The 23,775-nt window shown below is 46.6% G+C and overlaps 1 protein-coding gene across 3 annotated transcripts in view; it reads right to left on the bottom strand.

Moving 5' to 3' along the window:
- LOC147625117 (mitogen-activated protein kinase kinase kinase YODA-like) overlaps positions 1-23,775 on the bottom strand; it is a 71,024-nt gene that overhangs the window by 22,896 nt on the left and 24,353 nt on the right. For all 3 annotated transcript variants that reach the window (XM_086818386.1, XM_086818385.1, XM_086818387.1), the window contains 2 exons: positions 17,779-17,841; positions 16,942-17,102 (listed from right to left, as the gene is read on the bottom strand). In XM_086818386.1, coding sequence (XP_086674512.1) covers positions 16,942-17,102; positions 17,779-17,841 — 224 coding nt within the window. The remainder of the gene's footprint in view (positions 1-16,941; positions 17,103-17,778; positions 17,842-23,775) is intronic.

Here is a 23,775-nt window from a genome sequence, read left to right as displayed (position 1 = left end):
GAATCCAGCCTGCCCTGGTGCTCGCAGTCCCTCCTTCTCTGCATATGAGCTCAACTCTGCCTCGAGCACTGCGCCATAAAGTTTGGCCAATGTATGACCAATCATGATAGTCCTGTAGTTGCTGGGGTCTAGCATGTCTCCCACTTTCTGGAGAGGCACGATGGTGTGCATAGTCCACTCAGCTGGTAGGCCCTTCACTAGTGCCCTATTAAAGAGGTGAGCAACAAAGGGTCCCGTGTGTCAGCTGCATAAATAAGATGCTCACTCTGTATACCTGTGTGGTCAGCCGATCTCCCATGCTGTAACCGGCAGATAACTCTCTCTACCATCGAGGCAGTAAAGAAAGTAGAGGTGGTAGGGCGGGACTCCTATGGCTGTGGTATGGGCGGCTGCTGAGGGATATGGTAGAGGCTCTTTGCATATGTGTGCCATGTGTGTGGATCCTCAATCGGGGTAAGAGGGCAAGGCTCTCTCATCCCGTTATAAATAACGAGATGGTGTCACGCTCCCAGCTCAAGTAAGTGATGACCATATCTGGTGTTATCCGGCCCCATGTCCTCTGACACCCTGCAAGCTCCCGTGTCCTCCACCTCTAGTGTGTGCATCACCTCGGGGTGCTCGAAATCATAAATGTTGCACTGTCGGCTCTGTGTCCGTGCAGTGAAGTCCCCCATAAGGAGGACTTCCCCCAGGTTGGAGTAGTGTATGATCTCATCTGAAAGGGCTGCATATGGTGACTCTCCCAATGGCCCTGTGTCCTCCTCCTCCCCTCTACTCTCCTCCTCTGCTGTCATGGCATATCTCGATCCTCTAGGAGAGAAGTAGCATAGAGCAATGTATAACACCCTGTCTGCTGAGAGTCGCAGTCTAATCCACATGTATCTAGCCTCCTGGTCACGTGCTCCCACCTGGGCGCTCCTGTAGCTCTCGCTTGAAGAGTACCGCTATACCTCCAGATCCTCTCGATGTGCTCTGCCGTGTGGTCCCCCTGTATGTAAACTCCCACTGATAGCCCTCTACTTTGGGTAGCCCCCTCTCTAGGCTCAGGTGCGTCTCTGTAAGTAGTATGATGTCCCGTCCCTCCATGACCTCCTCCATCCTCCCAGGATGTGTCCAAAGTGCTCCATTGCAGTTCTAAACTGCTGTGTGTATCTGTGAATCCTCCATAGCCGATGTCCCATAGGCCGTCTGGCACTAATTGGTGGCCTTGCCATCGATGATGACACGGCCATCGCGATAGAATGCTCTCTTGCCCTCTTTCCAGGTCTGTAGGACTCTCGGCATGCATGTTTTCCTGTGTTCTATCTGCATCCTTGTAAGGTCATCATCCAAATAGATGGGATCTCCCTGTAATCCTCGTAGAATCACCCTCTTCCTCATGAAGGTGACCTTCTCCGTCTCTCCTGCAAACTGTAGGATGAGGGCTCGCTTGCGTGTTGAGTCTTTCCCGGCTCTCCATGCTTTGGTGAAGGGGAGAGGGTCCTCTTCCCTGTAGCCGAGCTTCATGCATAGTGTCACCAGCCTAGACATTTCCCAGTCTGAAAGGAGTCTGGTGGACTCCAGGATGTCTAAATATTTGGAAAGTACAAGCTTTGGGAATGGGGGATTATCCTAGAATACAAAGGACCACACTCCTAAAATTTAGGAGAGTTGCTATTTTTGGCCCGACTCCGATGGAAATTCTGTTCGCGTCATTACATCTGGAATTGAGCAGATACCAAGAGTTGGCAAAGTGCCTATGACAGAATGTCTACCAGTTGGGATATTTTTAGAGATAAAGTTTATGGAAGGACCCATCTCTTAGATTGGGACATGTGGCAAGAAAGTGGACCAAAGTGAGACAAGTTGCCTGACACTTGTGTTAGGAATCTAGCATGGTATCACACTAAGCTAGAACATGGAGAAGAGTGCAAGAGGAATGAAGCAAAACTAAGAGATATTTCCATTGATGTGACCCCTGAATAAATAGGGCCAAGTACAAGACATTGAGCAAAAGTGCTTATGGGATAAATGTAGAGGTGCCACATGGCACACACTCAAGACTCAAGACAAAAACTAAGACTAGAGAAATAGTACACCTAGTGTGCACTTATTTCCAACACCCTCCTTAAGTGGACACTAGGAGGAAGATAGAAAGACAAGACTAGAAGACAGACATAAAGACCGATAGACTGAGAGACAAGACAGAAGACATGACAGACAAAGATCCTGAGACACCCCTCCTCAAGTGATATCCTCATATGGGTCCACAAGGGTAGGGACAAGAGTGGATCATAGACAGACAGAGAGAGAGGCAATCAGCCAGTAGAGTGGTCCCACAGAGAGAGAGACTGTCAGATAGACATGAGAGAGTCTGACAAATAGAAGATAAATGGGGACATTGACAGAAAATGCCAAGAGAATGTGGGTAGCTAATCCACAAAAGAGAGGCATATAGACTGATAGACAGAGACATATGACTGTAAGATCACACAAGATAGACACATAGACAAAGAGACTGACTGATTGTAGATAGACAGAGAGATGGACCTTGATAGATAATCCCTCCTCAAGGGCAATCCTCCTGCTAGAGTGGGTAATGCAGGGGTGCCTCTTGGATAGGGACAAAGACAAGTCCATGTAGACATGACATTACCCCATGATCTACATCATTGGTGATCAATGGTGGTAGATAGCATGAAAGCATAGACAAATATGAGAGAGATGGGAAGGTCTTACCATATTTGGCAGTGTCTAATCCCGTACAAGATAGAGAAGTAAATGAGGGAGAAGGGAAGGTCTTACCACTTGCTGAGGATGTCAGTGTCTAATCCCTAAGAAGAGAGATCTTTGTAGTTTGATATTTTCGAGAGGAGATAATAATAAAAATTCAGAACTGAGATTTTTAATTTTCAAGAGATAGAAAGTAGACTGAAAATACTTCTTAGTTGGAGTGTGCCTTGAGCTGCTGCTGTAGAGGTTGCTGGAGTAGAAGATGGAGACATAGAAGCGGCTGGAGTCGAAGATGGAGACGTGGAAGTTGGAGTGGAGGCCGGAGGAGAAGATGATGGAGGCTTCGTAGCGGCAGATGAAACGGCAGCTTTAGGCGAGCTTGCTGGACGTCGTGGCTCCATGAACAAGCCGGTAAGCTCAAGTAGAGAGGCGGCAGCACCATGATGAACCCCCGCAGCAGCAAGAAGGAGAAGACGGGCAGTTGTTGGCGCAGATCTGGAGTTGCAAGCTGGAGCACAATCAACAGGCCGAGCAGAGGCAAATGGGGCAGGTTGGTATGGCGGGCAGAAAAAAACGCAGCTATGGCAGCAGACTGAGGATAGGGGCAGCACGGGCAACAGCTGGAGAGGTAGGCTGAGGGGAGAAGCGGGCAGATCCAGCAGAAAATGGCAGGGCAGATGCAGGAGAAGATGGCGCAGAGAATGGCGGGGCAGAGGTAGAGGTGCGGCCAACGAAGGTGATTCTATGGATAGCTTTTTGACAAAGATCAAGGATTTCAAAGAGCAGCTCATTTCTGCAGATGAAATCCTGTCTGACAGTTCACTTGTGCAGACTGTTTTGAATGGTCTACCAGATTCTTATCAGGGTTTTGCTTCCACTCTTCGCTTGATGATGAAAGGCAATCCCAATGCCTTATCATTTGAGGAGTTAGTTTCTGTTTTGCTGCAAGAAGACCAGTCAAGGCAAAATAGGAATATTATGCGTGTCGCAGATCAAGCTTTCGTTGCTAGTCAGAGAAGCGGGAAAGGTAAAGCTGGCTTTTCTTCTAGTAAGCAGAAATCTGCAAATGCTGCGCAACCAAAGAAGGAAGACAAAGATGAGAAGAAGGGTGACAAACAGAAGACATTTTGCAAGTACTCTAAGGGAAATGATCATGTCATCAAAGCGTGTCCTAAGCTGGCTGCGAAAGAGGCTAAGAAGAAAGAGGCTGGTATGGCTGTTGCAGATGCCTCTCCTTCTAACAATGAATCTGCTAATGTTGTGCTAGATACAGAATGGGCATTCAATGCGCAGTGCAGTTATGACCCATCTTTGCATGACACATGTATGTCTGCAGTAGATTCAGATGTATGGTACTTTGACAGTGGTGCCACTAAGCATATCACCTCGCAGCGCAGTTTATTCACTTTCCTTGAGTCTGCTCCCACAGGGAATACTGTCACTTGTGCCAATAACTCCTCTTATCCCGTTAAAGGAGTTGGACAGATTGTGTTGAATGTTGCAAATGGCAACACCTTTACACTTTTTGATGCATTGTATGTGCCAGGGATCAAAAAGAATCTGCTGTCAGTCTCCGCATTTGCCAAAACAGGTTTGGTTGTAAAATTTGTGGATGACAGATGTACTGTTCATGATCTCTCTTGTGGTGACATCATTGTAGCATCTGGTTCACTATGTCGAGGGCTGTATAAGCTCAATATGGATGGCAAATGTGTAGAGGATTCAGCATGTGCTATTATGGATACGCAGGCTATTTCAAATGCAAAACTGTGGCATGCACGTTTTGGTCATCTGAATTTTGCAAGTTTGCTGCGCCTGCAGAAATCTGAAATGGTGTCTTCTTTGCCTAAGCTTGAGGCACCTGTCAAGCATGTTTGTGAGGGCTGTATATTGGGTAAAATGCAGCGTGCTTCCTTTCCCAAAGATGGATCAGTGAGAGCTGAACGCAGATTGCAGCTTGTTCACAGTGATGTTTGTGGTCCCATGCAAACTCCATCATTTGGAAACTACCTTTACTTCGTGACTTTCATTGATGATTTTACCAGGCATGCATGGGTATATCCTTTGAAGGCAAAGTCCGAAGTGTTTTTGTGCTTCAAACAGTTTTTGGTTATGGCTGAAAATGTGTCAGAAAGTAAGATGGGCACCCTCCGTTCAGATCGAGGGGGGGAGTATATGTCTTCAGAATTTAATGCATTTCTGGCTGAGCGTGGGATAAAACACCAATGTACAGTGCCGTATACACCACAGCAAAATGGTGTGGCTGAGAGAAAAAACAGGTCTCTCATGGAAATGGCAAGATGTATGGTTAAGAGTCAAAGTCTACCACATGGTTTTTGGCTTGAGGCTGTCATGTGTGCCACTTATGTACTAAACAGGTGTCCCACCAAAGCATTACAGGTTGTCACTCCATATGAGGCTTGGCATAGCCGCAAGCCATCTGTTGGCCATTTACGTGTTTTTGGTTGCCTGGCATATGCATTAGTGCCTGTGCAACATCGCAGAAAATTGGATGACAAAGCTGTCAAATGTATTTTTGTTGGATATAGTGCTGAGAGCAAAGGCTATCGTTTGTATCATCCACAGTCAAAGCGCATTTTGGTTAGCCGTGATGTTGTATTTGTGGAAGATGCAGTTCAGCCCTTGGTTTCATGTACTAAGGAGACAGATATCAGCTCACGTGATGTCTATGATACATTGTTGCCTCTTTTCAGTGGTGCACAGTCAAGTGCAATACCTCATGAGGCAGTTTTTCAGCCTATGCAGGTTTTAAATGATGGCACAGATCAGCCTATATCTGATGCAGATGTGCATGATGCACTTGAGGATGAGAGACAAGAGATTGAGGGCTCTAGGAATATGCCTAGATGGCTGGTGCAGACTTTGCGTGACAGCAAGTTGGATGCCCCTTTGTCTAGTCGCACTCGTTCTGGCTCTCATGGTGCCTCTTATGCGTCAGATTGTTATGCATTGGCTGTTTCTAGTATGTGCGATGAAAGTGAGCCTGTTTCATTTGATGAGGCACAAAGTTCAGAAAATTGGATGGCTGCTATGCAAGCAGAATACGATGCTATTATGAAGAATAGTACATGGTCTTTATGTGACTTGCCCCCTGGCAAGAAGGCCATTGGCACTAAGTGGGTGTACAAATTGAAGCGTAAGCCTGATGGCACAGTGGATCGCCATAAGGCTAGGCTTGTTGCAAAAGGTTATGCTCAAGAGAAGGGCATTGATTTTGATGAGACTTTTGCTCCCACATGTCGTATGACCACTGTTCGTAGCATCTGTGCATTAGCAGCTCATAATGGTTGGAATGTACATCAGCTGGACATAAAGACTGCGTTCTTAAATGGAGATTTGCATGAGGAGGTGTATGTATCGCAGCCTCGTGGTTTTGTTCAAAGAGGGCAGGAAAACAAAGTGTGCAGGTTAAAAAAGGCTTTATATGGTTTAAAGCAAGCTCCACGAGCTTGGTATGAAAAAATACATGCATATTTGACTGCACATGGGTTTCAGAATAGTCCAACAGAAAGCACTTTGTATGTTAAACGTGTGGATGGTGTACATCTAATCATTGCTCTCTATGTCGATGACATGCTGCTCACAGGACCAAATGAGAGTCATATTGCTGATTTTAAGGCTGATTTAAATGCCTCTTTTGAGATGTCAGATTTGGGGCATTTGCATCATTATTTGGGGATACAATTTAAGCAGTGTGATGGAGGTATTGCTTTGTGTCAAACAAAGTATATTGAAACATTGTTGCGGAGATTTGGCCTTGAAGACTGCAAGCCTATTGCTACTCCAATGGAGACAGGTTTGAAGTTGAGTCTTCATGATGCTGGAGATCACTTTGATGTCACACTCTATCAGACAGCTGTTGGTTGCCTCATTTATGTATGCATTACGAGGCCAGACATTCAGTTTGCAGTCTCACAGGTGAGCAGATTTATGCATAGCCCAGGCATTAAGCATTGGCAGGCAGTGAAGCGTATCTTTCGCTATTTGAGTGGTACTCGGCATCTTGGGTTGTTTTATCCCAAGGGGGGATCATTGCCGCCAGATTTACATGCTTTTTCAGATTCTGACTGGGCTGGTTGTTATGACACACGCGTGTCCACGAGTGGTTTTTGCTTCATGCTTGGAAGCTCATGCATATCATGGTTGAGCAAGAAGCAGCCTACTGTGGCCACTTCTAGTTGTGAAGCTGAGTACAGGGCAGCTTTCACAGCTACGGTTGAGTGTGTGTGGCTCAGACGCCTTATGGCTGATTTGGGTGTTGGGCAGCCATCTGCCACCACCATCTTCACTGACAGTCAGAGCGCATTGGCAGTTGCGCGGAACCCAGTGTTCCATGCTCGTACGAAGCACATTGAGGTGCACTACCATTATGTCAGGGAGAGACTCTCTGCAGGAGAGATCAGTTTGGCTTATGTGCCAACACAGGATAACCTTGCAGACCTTTTCACAAAGGCTCTGCCTCGTGAGAAGTTCGAAGCTTTTCGCAAAGCTTTGGGCTTACTCCCTTTTGTGGATTCGTCCACATAGCTAGACACTTCCCTATACATGAGTGCTAGCTCTTGTTCACCGCATCACTCCAGGGGGGATTTGTTACCATATTATAGTAGTGATGTGTGTGAACACACTTAGGACCGCCGGGGCACTTTTTCCCTCACTAGGAGGTTTTTTCCCCCGTGCATTGTATATACGCCCATTATCTTCTAGGGCTTGTTATCTTTCATTTTTGGCACTCATAATACACTACTGTGTTGTGCTCAAGCTTACTCATCTTCTTGAAGTTGTGTGTGCATTCCTGCAACCCTAATTCCAACAATCTAGAGGGGGTGACTGCTAAAGCATGGCTCTGATACCATGTTAGGAATCTAGCATGGTATCACACTAAGCTAGAACATGGAGAAGAGTGCAAGAGGAATGAAGCAAAACTGAGAGATATTTCCACTGATGTGACCCCTGAATAAATAGGGCCAAGTACAAGACATTGAGCAAGAGTGCTTATGGGATAAATGTAGAGGTGCCACATGGCACACACTCAAGACTCAAGACAAAAACTGAGACTAGACAAATGTAGACTAGAGAAATAGTACACCTAGTGTGCACTTATTTCCAACAACTTGTTAGAAAATGGATCAAAGTGAGACAAGTGGCCTCACATGTCACTTCAGCTATTGTGTGGCTCTCCACTTGTCATTGTAGCCTTCTCTTGCCATTTTAGCTCATGGGAGGCCCAAATCTATAAATTGGAGCCCTCTCTCTTCATTAATAGAGGCTCTCTTGCTGCACGCTAGCCTCTACCACCGTTACAGGCTACCCTAATGATGGCTACTCTCTTTCTCTCTCTCTTGAAGGCTGCCCATGAAGAATACCGGCTGTTGGGGACTGTTTCGGAGGCTTCCATCGCGAAGAAATACTTAAGGCAAGAGTATTTAATCATTTATTATGATTTCTAGCCATTGTACTTGTTGTACCAGCCTTTGTACCTACTGTACCAGCCAATGTACTGGTTGTACCAGTCCTTGTACTTGTTGTACTTGCTGTACCACCCATTTGTTAGAAGTCATCTCCTGTCTAGTTTTATACACCAGGGCCTTTGTTGTGGGTGTGCCCGCCCTTATGAGGTGTTTTATCATTTTTTCCCACTCTCCGCATTTTTTCCCTATTTTTTCCATTTTTTCTGTGGCTTGGGAGAGGCAGCCCTGAGTTGGCAGGAGCACTGAGTGGCTGGCCGACTGACCCATCAGCAGACAGGTGACTGGCCGACTGACCCATCAGCAGACAGCAGACAGGTGACAGCAGTCGTGGACCTCTGTACTGCTGGCCGACTAGATGTATGCAGTCGTGGGCTTCATTTAGTGCTGGCCGACTGATGCTGCAGTCGTGGAGCTTTTTTCAGCAGGCCGACTACTCATCTGGGGACATATAAATAGGCCCCCAGCCCCCTTGCCACTAATGTATCATACCGGGATCTTCTTGTGTATATCAGAGCAGAGTTACACGCCTATTTCTCACTCTCTCTTGTGCTGTTTTTCTGCATGCGTTTTTTTTGCTCTTGTGTTCCCAGATCTGGTCATCATCTCCGCTACGTATTCTAACATGGTATCAGAGCCCTAGGCTCTAGATAGTTCTTGGGATTTGTGTGAGCAAGAGGGGGACCGTTGTGTGGCTGATTGGTGGACTGTTTTGGACTGTTCGGGAAGAGGAGAAGCAAGAAGACGGCGGGCTGATTTGCTGGACAGCCACTTGCAGGTTTTAGTTCTTCTTTGTTCCCACCCACCCACCCTTTTCAGAGTCCATCCCCGCCATGGCAGATCTGTTTGAGATGGCCGAGAGGCATGTGAAGATCCCGACACTCCCCACGTTCCCGGTGGACCGTCAGTTGGACGGGAGCAACTACGGCATATGGAAGGTTATGATGGAATCTGTTCTGGAGTCTTACGACCTCGCTGATTTCGTCGTTGTTGGTGTTCCACGGCCGGAAGTAGAGGAAGGGGAGTTACCGTCAACCCGAAAGGACCAGGAGGCTCAGACACAGATGTGGGATCGTGTCAACGCCAAGGTCCGTTCGTTTATTTTCCTCAACTGCACACCACAGGTAATCCATCATGTAAAGCATATGACGCTGGCCAGAGGTATATGGCAACATTTGGCCTCTGTTTACAACAGGGTATCGCCCATGAAGAGGATCTCCTTGAAAGTGCAGATGCGGGTTATGAACCCTGCAAAGTCATCGACGATGCGGGAGCATATTAACAAGCTGCAAGCTCTTCAGAAGGAAGTTCTTCAGGTTGGGAAGGAGATATCGTCAGAGGACATGGCCATAACGTTGCTGTCACATTTGCCCTCTTCGTACTCAGCATTTTACTCGTCTTTGATTACCAGTGGCAAGCTCAGCACCATCACATGGGAGGAGCTTGTGCCCATGGTCCTGGACCAGGAGGAACGATTCACGAACCCTCCGCAGGGTGGAGGTTCGGAGGCCTTAACTGGCCAACGGTCGAAAGGCTGTAATTCGGGCAAAGGGAAGGCTTCATCGGAGAAGTCTTCTGAGAAGAAGTCCGACGCTGACCGCGAGAAACTGAAGGCAGAGAGGACCTGTAATGATTGTGGCGAGAAAGGCCACTATTGGAGGCAGTGTCCCAAGCGGAAGACCGAGAAGGGTGAAGATTCCTCAGTAGCAATCATGAAGACTCCGGCTTTTGTGCACCTGGAGGTGATGGACACCGATGTTTCATTTTCTTCAGGCAGGGAGGAGATTGGAGGACTCTCCGCAACGGATACTCGGGAGTGGATTCTCGATAGTGGTGCTTCCAGGCACATGACTCCTTCCCGTTCCGATTTACAGGATCTCTGCAGGCTTTCTGGTCACATTCTTACTAGGGATACGTCCACTATCCCAGTTCATAGTGAGGGCAGGATGGAGATAGTTCCCGATGGCAGAGGGGGGAAGCATTCCTCCCAGGTGTTGTATGTTCCGGCACTTGGTTTTCATCTGTTGTCAGTGCATCAAGTTTGCAAGACTGGCGTACGGGTGGAGTTTGATGAGCATTTTGTTGCTCTCCGGGACAAAGCAACAGGCCAAGTGGTTTCGGAAGGTGGAGTGGAGAATGGAGTTTACAAGCTTTCAGCACTCTCTCTCCCAGGTCCTAAGGTTTGTGATGAGTGGCAGTCTGGTAATGGTCACTTAAGTGTGGATACGCTGCAGGTACAGGCTTTCCGGGACCAGATGGTGGATAGCTTACGAGTAGATGGCAGCAGTTGGCAGGAACTTTCCAGTACTGATGTTGGTGGTTCTTGTGTTCGTGAGTCAGAGGAAACTGAACAGGTCACTTATGCTCTGATGTCTCGTAGTGTTCGGGACAAAGAACCTCCAATAGATGAGGATGTTCTTTCCACGGGGACCTTTCGGAAAGCCAGGCAGGTGGCAGCTGATTACTTGCACTTGGAGGTGGTTTCTCCAGGCTTTGTGTTTCCGGATTCAGAGGGGGTGGTTGACAGGTTTCAGAAGGCCTTGTGTGGTCTTCAGGAGGTTTCCAGGACTTGTTTATGCACCGTAACAGGTGTTGATCCTTGTGAGCAGTGTGATGCCTTTTTGACTTAGAAGCAATATGGTTCATGGATCTGGTTGATGGACACCAGATTAGACGGGAGCTTCCTGATGAGGCAGTTGAGCTCATGGTTGCAGATGACTCTTTGGGAGGCAGGATTGCGTTTCCTGTGGTTTCTACGGCATGCGAAGGATCATGGACTCTTGTACACAGTTGGGGGATTGTTGGATGGAGTCCGACTCCACGGTTGGAGTGACTCAGTTTTGGGAGGAGATCCGGACACGAGGAGATCTACTTCAGGCCCAGGAGCAGTTTTCCAGAGCAGTAAGAGGCAGTCATCTTTTGCCTTGTCGCGGACAGAGGCAGAGTACCGAGCTGTTTGTGATGCTGCTTGTGAGGTGGTGAGGTTGCAGAGGTTGCATTGCAGGGTTGGGCTTCCACTGGAGGAACCCATGGTCATCCAGAGGCACTTTGTTCGTGAACAGATCGTTGCTGATGACATCTTGCTAGAGTTCTGTTCGACGGAGGACAGTACGGTGGACCTCTTCACGAAGTCGCTCTCTCAGGATTTGCTCAGGCGGCACCCCAGCTCCCAGTGGTTGGTTTCACAGCCAGGGCTAAGAGGGGGTGTTAGAAGTCATCTCCTGTCTAGTTTTATACACCAGGGCCTTTGTTGTGGGTGTGCCCGCCCTTATGAGGTGTTTTATCATTTTTCCCCACTCTCCGCATTTTTCCCCTATTTTTCCCATTTTTTCTGTGGCTTGGGAGGCAGCCCTGAGTTGGCAGGAGCACTGAGTGGCTGGCCAACTGACCCATCAACAGACAGGTGACTGGCCGACTGCCCAACAGCAGTCGTGGACCTCTGTGCTGCTGGCCGACTGGATGTATGCAGTCATGGGCTTCATTTAGTGCTGGCCGACTGATGCTGCAGTCGTGGAGCTTTCAGCAAGCCGACTACTCATCTGGGGGCATATAAATAGGCCCCCAGCGCCCTTGCCACTAGTGTATCATACCGGGATCTTCTTGTGTATATCAGGGCAAAGTTACACGCCTATTTCTCACTCTCTCTTGTGCTGTTTTTCTGCATGCGTTTTTTTGCTCGTGTTCCCAGATCTGGTCATCATCTCCGTTGCGTATTTTGACACCATTGTACCGGCTGTACCAGCTTCTGTACTTGTTGTACCAGCCACTGTACCTGCTGTACTAGTCACTGTACATGCTGTACCAGCATTTGTATTTGCTATACCTGCTGTACCAGCCGTTGTACCGGCTGTACCAACCACTGTACCTGCTGTACCTGCCGTTGCACCGGCTGTACCAGCCATTGTACCTGTTGTACCGGCTGAATGGAGAGTTGTACTTGCTGTACCAACTCTATTGCATGAAGACCCGTGGTTTTTGGGGAAGAATCAGTACCCACACAGAGGTATATGGATTATGTTGTTGGCTCAGCATTTCTACAGCCTATGTTCCGGCTTGGTTGCCTCGCGTTGGGCTGTGTTATAGCATTTGTATATGGATAATCCAGCATCTCCCGTGGGGAGAGTAAGGCCCTCAAAGCTTGTACATGATATTATTCTCCTGGGGTAATGAAATACTCCAGGGGGGGGGGGGAGGGGGGGGAGGCCCATTCCGGCCTCTATGTGGTGTCACACGTGCAAGCTCCATTTTCAGCATTTGTGGATGTTTTGTCCAGCTTTTATGTTTCATGCAAAGTGATGATGGATATATGTTAAGGCTGTGGCCATTTTTTTAATATGCATTGATGGTATCAACAAGTGTGTCAAAGGCCCTAGTCCCCCGGGCACCGCCGCGAGTTTCGAGTTACATTGGTATCAGAGCATAGGCTTTCTTGGAAGCGGAGGCTTCCTTCTATCAATAAGGAAGAGAAAAGATCTCAAGTGGGGACTACACTTACCATCATTGCTATTAAGCATGGCCAGCCACTTCAGAGCCTATGAAGCAAGAGCATGAGCAGTAGACAGCTTGTTGATCTAAGGATTTAAGAATTCACAAAATTTATCTTGGAAGTATGGAGTTGGCTTTATCTGCACACATTTAGCACTCTTTCCATATGGATATTGTGGATTATATTATCAAGCTTACAAGCAAGCTATATGGAGATATATCTCAAGATATCTTAAGGATATGGTGACGAGATATTTCTTTTGGCTTCATGACCAACCTAGCAAAGAAAAGCTAAGTATACTTTGAGTTTGCAAAGTTAGTGCTTTTACTATGAAGTGTTTTTTATGTTCACTAACTCTTGTATAGCCATGCAAGGAGAAAGGTGTTGTTGTTTACCTTGAGATGGTTTCAGGAAAACATTGTTTATGGCTCCCTTTAATGGGATGAATTCTTTTTATGGCTCCCTTTATTGGGATGGATTATATCTATGGAGATTTCTTTCTTGGACGAGATTTATATAGATATTGGGTTTCACAAGCAATTTCTATGGACGAATCTATCCAAGTTTATAGAGAAGAAATCTTTGGATATCTCATGGATATGATGCTTTTATGGATAAAGTCCACCTCTACTCCAAGGTGTGTGGTTAGCACGGAGTATGTGGTAAGAGTTATGGTATACAGGTCTATGGATTCCTGGACTTCTTGTCTAGGGATTTGGATCTATCCTCAAGTTTATGGATTATTCTTTTTAGCTCCCTTTATTTGGAATGCATTGGACTTATGAAACTCATGGTTCACATACCCTGTGTAGTGTTCTCTTGTCCTACGTGCTCTCCTGAAGATTGTTTCTACCATGTGAGGGTGGAACAATAGAGAGCAAATGGAAGGGAACATGGGCACTTCCGAGGGTAGTGTCGAGCACAACATGCCGTGTGTAGTATTCTCTTGTCCTACGTGCTCTCTTGAAGATTGTTTCTACCATATCTGGGTGGAACAATAGAGAGCAGATGGAAGGGAACATGGGCACTTGAGAGGGTAGAGTGAGTTGGTGGCCGAAATGCCTATAAACTATGTGCACAGCAGAAATGCTTATGGAACACCAGGCTATTTATGCCTGCGAGTGATTGTTTTATCTTGTTACTTAAGCCCACCTCTCATCCAAGGTGTGTGGTCAGAGTACCAACACGGAGTGCAAGTGGTAAAGTGGACATGATACCTGGTTGGCAAGGGACTTATGTGTACGTCAAGGGTCATGTGGATTGGCACATGTTTGTGTGCTTTGAGCTTGGATTATGATATCTAGACTTATGGGACTGATTTGTCTTGCCCATTTACTTGGGACATGATTATGATATCTGGACTTATTGGAATCACTATCTCCCCATACAGAGGCAAAGAGGTTCATTGTTCATCTCACCATGCATGTGGATTCATGTTGGGATTGTGAGAGGACAATTCAATGAACACTCCACCATACACTGATCAGAGTTGGGATTGTATGGGAGAACATGGGAACTGTTGGGATTGGGAGAAAGGATTGCCATAACTATGGAGAACCAGCTTTTCTGTCACCATGGTTTGTGCTCTTGAAGGGCACCAGTTTGTGTGCATAGCACGTTTCTGTGAGGCACGGCACTTATTTAAGTGTCTTAGCACCTGGTTGGTGATTTTCATTACTCGTCTCGCCCACTTGATGGGACATGATTATATCTTGAATATATGGCTTGAAGCTTAAAGTTGCGGATAACTTTTAAGAAGTTGGATAGGATGTCACCAGCCTGGACATTTCCCAGTATGAAAGGAGTCTGGTGGACTCCAGGATGTCTAAATATTTGGAAAGTACAAGCTTTGGGAATGGGGGATTATCCTAGAATAAAAAGGACCACACTCCTAAAATTTAGGAGAGTTGCTATTTTTGGCCCGACTCCGATGGAAATTCTGTTCGCGTCATTACATCTGGAATTGAGCAAATACCAAGAGTTGGCAAAGTGCCTATGATGACAGAATGTCTACCAGTTGGGATATTTTTAGAGATAAAGTTTATGGAAGGACCCATCTCTTAGATTGGGACATGTGGCAAGAAAGTGGACCAAAGTGAGACAAGTGGCCTGACACTTGTTAGAAAATGGATCAAAGTGAGACAAGTGGCCTCACACTTGTCACTTCAGCTATTGTGTGGCTCTCCGCTTGTCATTGTAGCCTTCTCTTGCCATTTTAGCTCATGGGAGGCCCAAATCTATAAATTGGAGCCCTCTCTCTTCATTAATAGAGACTCTCCTGCTGCACACTGGCCTCTACCACCGTTACAGGCTGCCCTAATGATGGCTACTCTCTTTCTCTCTCTCTTGAAGGCTGCCCATGAATACCGGCTGTTGGGGACTGTTTTGGAGGCTTCCATCGCAAAGAAATACTGAAGGCAAGGGTATTTAATCATTTATTATGATTTCTAGCCATTGTACTTGTTGTATCAGCCTTTGTACCTACTGTACCAGCCAATGTATTGGCTGTACCAATCCTTGTACTTGCTGTACCACCCATTGTACCGACTATACCAGCTCCTGTACTTGCTGTACCAGCCACTATACCTGCTATACTAGTCACTGTACATGTTGTACCAACATTTGTACTTGCTGTACCTGCTGTACCAGCCATCGTACCGGCTATACCAGCCACTGCACCTGTTGTACCAGCTGTTGTATCGGCTGTACCAGCCATTGTACCTACTATACCGGTTGAATGGAGAGTTGTACCTGCTGTACCAGCTCTATTGCATGAAGACCCGTGGGTTTGGGGAAGAATCAGTACCTACACAGATGTATATGCAGTATGTTGTTGGCTCGGCATTTCTACAGCCTATGTTCCGGCTTGGTTGCCTTGTGTTGGGCTGTGTTATAGCATTTGTATATGGATAATACGGCATCTCCCGTGGGGAGAGTAAGGCCCTCAAAGCTTGTACATGATATTATTCTCCTTGGGTAATAAAATACTCCGGGGGGGGGGGGGGGGGGGGTCGGCCCATTCCGGCCTCTATGTGGTCACTTGTGTCAAAGCTCCATTTTCAACATTTGTGGATGTTTTGTCCAGCTTCTCCTCAATGGTGGTGTGAATGATTTGGTGTTCTTCCCTTTGAGTCTCCTCCCTCACTTCTTTACGGATGTTCTTCTTCACCACTTCAACCCATCTTGATTGCTTGGCTTCGAGTTTTCCCTCCATGTCCTTTGTGATCTCCTTGGAGATCTCTTCTTTGATGGCCGTGAGAGTGTTGTCGTTGATCTCCCCTTCTTCCTTCTCGGTGTTCTTGATGGCTACCAGTTCCACTTTCAATGCACTCACCTCCTCCTTGAGTGCCGTGTTCTCTTGTTCAAGGTCCGTGGCCCGTGCTTCGAGGGCCATGAGGTGCCGATGTAATTTGTTCTCCACCTCATTGAGGCTGATTAGTGCCTTCATTGCCGTCTCGAGGGCCTCGAGCTTCTCTTGGAGACTCGGAGCCATTCCTCGAGATTACTCTGCAGCGCTTCCCACAGGCAGGGAGGAGAGAGAGAGAGAGAGAGAGAGAGAGAGAGAGAGTTATGTTGCTGCCTTGGGGGCCCGACGAAGGGTGGGTGGGATTAGAGAGGCGAAGGGACTAGCAGGCAGGGTGCACAACAGAGCAGCGCCGCCAGGCACAGCACAGCGTGGACAGGGCAGCGCGACCAGAGCAGCACGGGCGGGTGGATACGAATAGGGAGAGGCCACCAACGCGTAGCGTGAGCAGGCCAGCACAACGGGCAGGGTGCACAGTGCAAGCACAGCAGAGCAGCGTGCCAGGGCAGGCGCAGCACAGTAGGGGGTGCGCAGTATATTTATATTCTCGTCAACACCCGAGCTGCTCACTTAGGTTTAGGAAAAGTTGGGACTCTCATTGGTGGTGGACACAATGCCTACTAAGAACTCAAGAAGAAAATAATTAATATTTCTTTTAAAAAATAAAAGAACACTAGAATTAGTAAACTAATGAGTAAAGTAAAGCAAAAATTCCATGCATATAGGTGAGAGAAACAAGAACTTCTAGACGCACATTGCTACAGCTAAAAAGAATCAAGCTTCCTAGGTTGTCAATAAACCTTGATATATCCATGGCTCCATGCATAAAATATTAATCCCTCTGAAAATAAAATGCTGTTTTATGTTCCCAACCCTGTTTTTGCTTTATGGAGTTCTATTTTAAGACAAAAAGAAAAGATGGTCCGCTTGCAAAGAAATACTTTAGACTGTACCTGTGAACAGTGTTCTTGCTATGCAGGTACTGCAATCCCAGAAGAATCTGTCGGGTATAACGCCGGATAACAGGCTCAGAAAATCTATCAAACTCTTGAAGGAGTCTGTAGATAGAGCCACCGGACACAAGTTCCAAATATATATATAAACTTTCACCAACCTGCATGCACGCACATTCCTATAATGAGAGTGGATTCAGCCATTATAACAGCAACTAAAGTGAATACTAGTGATAAAAAGCAAAGTGAATACTACATAGCTCTCATAATCAATAACAACAGCTCAAAGAGAAAGTGTGCATCCAGCCTTTAGTTGCCCACTCCTCTTACCCAGCCATATGGCAAGCCTATGCTGGGATGTCTATTATACACCAATCTTGGATGAGCTTTTCAACGAATTGATTTGCTGAGGCCTCCCTCGAACATGCTGGGATACCCAATTGAAAGGCAGGAGACATAATTAACCCTCAAAACTACTGAAACATCATGGTTGTACATCTCATGGCCAATGTTTGGATCAGCAGTAAAGGCACACCTCAGTGATTAGGCAAGCCTACCTTGAACTCACCAAAACACTCCTCAATACTGGACATAGCAAATTATGGACTCTCTTGGAAAGGACTTTGGTGAATTGATGTGGGGAAGAAGTAGACAAGTGAGGGTACTCAGAATTGTTACATGTAGCTAGCTAAACACTGCTCATGTGTGTTTCACTTGTAAATTGTATAAAGCAAACGCATTTGATGAGACACGAGTGGGGGTAAAAGTGTGCACATGCAAACAATAAACAAACACACTTCTTTCAGATTAAAAAGAAGACCGGCACCCTTTATTTACCATTTCACTCCCTTTGTAATGTAGAATATTGGAATGCTTCAGCGTGCTCAACAATGCAATTTCCTGCACACATGAATCAAAAAGCATAAGATTATTTGTTGAACTGACAAGATATAGCAATGGAAAGTTCAGATTATTTTCCAAACTTCACAAAAAACAAAGCTGTGATCTTGACTCCATGAGAGTCTACTCACAAAGCTTCAAATCAACTCCATCATGCATAGCATGCACTACGTGCTATGATCCAAGAGTAGATGCAGGTTCATGCATAAAGATGTCACCTTAAGAGACAAATCTTCATATAAAAACAATCGAACTCAGTTTCTTTGGAGTGAACGGAAGACACAGCCATGATGCTCATGACATTTTCAAACTAAGTTCACATTTGATCCTCAAAAGGCCCTTTAAGCCTAGGACATGTCTTTAACCTTGGCAAATGACAAGCATGAAAACAATTCAATATTGATGCCCGTGACGTGCGGAAGCTCTAGGTAGTCTTCTTTCAGCCCCAAGTACTGCGCATAGGAACACTTGATGCAAGAACTGATAGAATGCACAGCGGAAGATGGACAGTGGAAACACAGAAGAGAGATGGAGAGGAAACACAGGTATAGACCTACTCTCAATATCACCAACTAAAAAATACAAGTCCCGAGCAAGAGGGGAAGAAGGCCTCATATGTGAGGGACTGCAACAAACAATGCAATGCAATGAAAAAGAGTGAGGGAGGGACTGGCTATATATATGCCCATGTAAGGGCAGCCGACCAACTCTCCACAAGTAAGATAAAAGGTCCAAGACTCCATAAAATGGGGAAAATGATGTGAGGGGTGACCAGTCCCTCTAGCTAGCATGGTTAGCCCTAAAGGCTAAAATAGGACACCACACAGGAAGCCAGCAGCAAGGGGATGATGATGTCTTGCTCCAAATAATGGTGCCAAACCCAAGTGTGAGAACACTCCCCGAAGTCGTATGTCGTGTTTCCAGCTTGGAGAAGGTATGAAAAATCTCAAAACCAACCAAGATCAAATCCTGTAGATAATCAATCCTGGGAGAAGCAGGCTGCTCCTCACTGGAATCCCCCGAGTCTATCTGCTCAAACTCTTGGCCCCTCATCAGCAGTCGGCCTACTATAGGGCAGCCGACAGGACACAAAAACACCTCCACGACTGAAAATCTACGGTCGGCTAGCAGCACAGTGGGTCGGCCAGCATCAAGGAAGTCCACGACTCATGCAGTGCAGTCGGCCACTTCCAGAATCTCCACAAATGTAGTCGGCCAGGTTCAAGGTCCTCCTGCCACTACTAGACTGCCTCCCATGCCGCCACAGAAAAATAGGGAAAAATGGGGGAAAAATACGGAGAGTGGGGAAAAATGAGAAAACACCTCATAAGGGCGGGCACACCCACAACAAAGGCCCTGGTGTATAAAAATAGACAGGAGATGACTTCTAACAGATTCAGCACTGTTTTCAGCACCTCCTTCTCTGCGTTTTCCTTCAGATCTGCAGCTCTTCATGCTGCATTTTCTGGACTAAACCTGGTCACTTTGCCTCTACGTTTTTCTCTCAAAACTGCAGCTTCCTTTGCTGCGTTTTCTGGACTGAACCTGCTGGTTGCTGCACCCTTCAGTTTGGCTTCATCAACATAGCCTTCTGGTACTGTTTGACCAGTGTTTTCTGTTCCATGTGGAGTTTGGGACATAGGCGGCCTGTTTTCTTCAGGACAGCAGCTTCCTTTGCTGCATTTTTCCTCTCCTGTGGGTTTGCTCCTTTGCAGAGGGGGTCTTTGGTGTTGCAGGCTTTGGTGGCACTCTTGGTACCTGTGGAGGACACTTCTTCTTCAGAGATTGTGCGTTTTCTTGAGGAGAGCCCAAGCTACTGTCTTTGTTGTTGCCTTTCCCTCTTGCACCCTCTTACAGCATATTCCCTGGCCCTGTGTGGCTGCCTTTTTTCTCTATATCAAATCCGCATTTTTTGCTTCCCTCTTCTAGTGACCTCAAGGTTGGAGGTACAGTCGACAAAAGCTTCTGCATTTTTTGCTACAGGAGGATTCTCGAGTGTTGTCCAGCCTCTTAGGGCTGCGTTTTGGTGGGAGGAAAGACCATATATCAGCGTTTTCTGATTTGGACAGTTTTATCTTATGAGGGTTGGTTCTTTTGATTGGATCCATGATGACAGCTTCAGATTTGGCTCCCGTACCACTCTCTTGTTATTTCCTTGATGAGGCACACAAGTTGGATGGTGGTAACTTTCAGTCATGGAAGTTGCAGGTTACTTCTATTCTCAAGGAGTATGGTTTGACGGAGTTTCTCTCGTACAAGAATCGGTGCTTGCCGGACCTTGCCTCTATGGAGGATGTGTGTCGGTGGAAGAAGACTAACGGACAGATCTATGGCTTTCTCCTCCTGAATTGCTAGGATTCGGTTCTTCGACACTTCATCTATGCTCCTGATGATGCTTCTACCTTCTATGTGTGGCAGTTGCTTTGTGACCTGTACGGTGATGCCAGTGATTGGCATATGCTTTCTACTTCTGGGTGCTGTGCAGCCAGTGATTTTGTGGATACTTCTTTTGGAGATGTTCCTGTAGCGAAGGATATTCCGGTTTGGCTCATTGCATCTGAGGAGTTTGTTTCTCCTGTTGCCCTGCCTTCAGTTTCTGTGCATACTTCTCCTTGCCAGGATGATATCTCTGGTAATGTTTTTGAGGAAGACAGTGGGCTATCTTTGCTCACAACTTCTGAGGGGGATTTTTCTCCTATTGCTTCGTCTCCGATTCTTTCTTCATCAACCAGTGACCGGGATGTGTTGCTGGTCCCTTTGCCTTCTATGGAGGAGCCTGCTTCTACGCTGTGTTATGCAGGCTACTACTACTTCAGTTACCACTACAGTGAATGTTCCTACTTCCCTTACTCTGTGTGAGGATTTTGGATTGTGGTCAGGTGTGTCCGTGAACCGTGCCTGGGGCACAGTGGTACTTCCACGGATTGAAGGATTGGGATTTGGATTTGGTTGGGCCTGTGGAGTCCCGACATCAATTTTCAGAGGGGGCAGTTGAGTTCTTACATCTGGCGATGCCGACCTTCAAGAAAGGTGCTATTATACAGCATTTGGCTACTCTTGGTACAAAGTTGGAGCAGATGGACTCTATTTCTTTTGAGGGTATTATCTTCTTGGAGCTACACGTTTCTAAGGATTCGTGTGACACTGTGTTTATATTTGGGTTTGGCACCGTTATTTGGAGCAGCACGATGCAACCTTCATGGTTGATTTCTTCTAGAAGAACAGTGTACCTGGCAGCTTGTTCTGTTACTTTTGTAGTTGAGTTGCTGTGGAGACTGCTTGTGGAGCTTTCCTGGTACCTGTTGTTGCTGCTTTCTTTTGTCTTTGACAGAGGATGACTTCTTCAGCTTCTCGGAGTTATGTTCAGCATCTGGTGCTGAAAGGGGGTGTTAGCACATTCATCCCCAGTTTCTACCCATTTCTGGTGTCCTTTTGGTCCCATTTGTATGGCCCTTGATTGTGGGTTGGCCACCCCTATTTAACATATTTTTCTGGGATTTTTCCCAGCCCTTTGGTATTTTACCTGTCGACCAACTCATATGCTCCAGTCGACTAGTATATTCAACTCCAGTCGGCCAGCCCTCCTCACCTATAAATAGGTGGGGCTAGCGTCTCTTTTCTCATTCAGTCTTGTACATATTTTGGTCCCTCACTTATGAGACTTGTAGTGTCTCTTGCTTGGGACTGTTTTGCTTCAGTATATTCAGCATAGTTTTCTCCATATCTCTCTCTCTCTCTTGCACTCTCTGTTCAGCGCATTCTAGTGCCACTCTGCTTCCGCTCTGTGCACTCTTTCAAAAACTACCTGTAGAAAAAAACGCAGCACACAAGGTGCTGCTGCCCTGAAACAGAGCAGCCGACAAGTGAAGAAGGGATCTCAGGGGTCAAAACCACTAACGGATGACCTCAAGCTACTGTGGAGAAGCGCCAGGAAGAGGCAGACCGACCAGCAGCAAGACTGAGAAGAAAAAATGCAGGAGGGACAGGAGGGAGCATCCAACACTGAATGTCACCGGCACTCTCATACCATGATAGAATGCACGGCGGAAGATGGAAAGTGGAAACACAAGAGAGAGAGTGAGAGAGAGAGATGGAGAGGAAACACAGGTATAGACCTGCTCTCAATATCACCAACCAAGAATACAAGTCCCGAGCAAGAGGGGAAGAAGGCCTCGTATGTGAGGGACTGCAGCAAACAATGCAATGCAATGAAAAAGAGTGAGGGAGGGACCGGCTATATATATGCCCATGTAGGGGCAGCTAACCAGCTCTCCACGACTAGGATAAAATGTCCAAGACTCCATAAAATGGGGAAAATATGGGAAAAAAGATGTGAGGGGTGACCAGCCCCTCTAGCTAACATGGTCAGCCCCAAAGGCTAAAATAGGACACCACACAGGAAGCTAGCAGCAAGGGGATGATGATGTCTAACAAAAACAATCAGCATAGACACACAGAGAGAGAGAGAGAGAGAGAGAGAGAAATGAAATGAAATGAAATGTTATATTAACGTCTTCAAAAGGCCAAAGTGACACAGAGAGAGAGAGAGAGAGAGAGAGAGAGAGAGAGAGAGAGAGGGCTGTATTTTTAGTAGATTCATAAAGTACATAAAAGTTACAATGTCTATGGCCTTTGGCCTTCCCAAAAAGAGTAACAAAAGCCTATTCTATGACCTACTCCGTAAAGGAGTGAGATAGCTAACAATGGCCTTTTATAGGCCCAAGCATGCCCAAGAAACTGGCTGGCCAGCAGTCGGCCAGCAGAAAATCCCATATATTCATATATGCTACCAACCTACTCCATACGCAATCCAGATCTGACCCACAGGCACCTTGTCCACTGGATGTCTTATGCGCACACCTGGACCCATGCTAGAGCCCTAATCTAGCTGTTTATCTGCTACCTATCAAGATTAGCCTTGGATTAGGCATGTCTATCTGCATGCACATGACATCCCCTCCTACTAAACTTGATGATGGGATTCCAACCTTTGACCCTGGATGACTGTCATCATTCCTGTCTCCATATATGGTCTCCCATACCTGTCATCCTTCCCTTACTGGCAACCTTTCCACTAAAAACCTTGCCTTAGGTCTTTGAATCCACCCACTCCAAATCTGATGTAGAGATCTGTGGATCTGTTCCACTATCTGTGGATCTGTTCCACTTTGTCCCCTTGCCTTCCTGCCCTATCCCTAAACACAACATGAATCCTTCTTCTTGAAACTCATCCTAGCACCCTTGGCTCCACCCCTTGGATAAACTTCATCCCTTGGTGTAAGCCCAGCAGGGCGTGCCGTGACGAACTCAACCACGTATCCAAGAGATAAAGATATAGAGAGAGGGGGAGAGAGAGAAGGGTTTAGATCTTTGCAAAGTACACTACACTAAGCAGGGAACAAGCCCCACCCCCTTTCAGGAATTTAGTCAAGAACAATCCACGGGCTTTTCCAAGCCAAGACCAATACAATCAATGAATACAATATCAAACAAATATGTCGATGAAGAAATCTGGATCGAAGTCGATGTCGAGGCACAAGATCTCTGATGTCGAGCACACCACAAGGATGACCCACAAGAGTCTCTCACCAGGGTAGTACCAGATCCAATATCCAAATCCAAATCCAAGTACAAATCCAAGTCCGAGTCCGAGTCCGAGTCCAAGTCCAAAAGTCCAAATCCAAGTCCAAGTCCAAAGATCTCCAGGCTTGTAGCAATACTCATAGTAGTTATCTGTAGTTGACAAGTGTTTGATGTCCAGCCAAAAGAATGGATACCCAATCCTGGAGTAGATATGACCTCTCGGCAAGTCAATTCCACAAATAGCGGTAATCCAAAAGAGTGCTGCTAGCAGCATTGGGCGGCAAGGAGTAGCACACGGCGGTGGTGGCAGCAGAGTTGGGCGGTGGCGGCACAGAAATAGCCGGTGAGGGG

This window comes from Cibotium barometz, chromosome 24 (assembly GCF_041138505.1).
Source record: "Cibotium barometz isolate CiBa-2024 chromosome 24, ASM4113850v1, whole genome shotgun sequence".
NCBI classification, from domain to species: domain Eukaryota; kingdom Viridiplantae; phylum Streptophyta; class Polypodiopsida; order Cyatheales; family Cibotiaceae; genus Cibotium; species Cibotium barometz.
The sequence above is the reverse complement of the archived record's forward strand: the minus strand, read 5'-3'. Positions and strand labels throughout refer to the sequence as shown.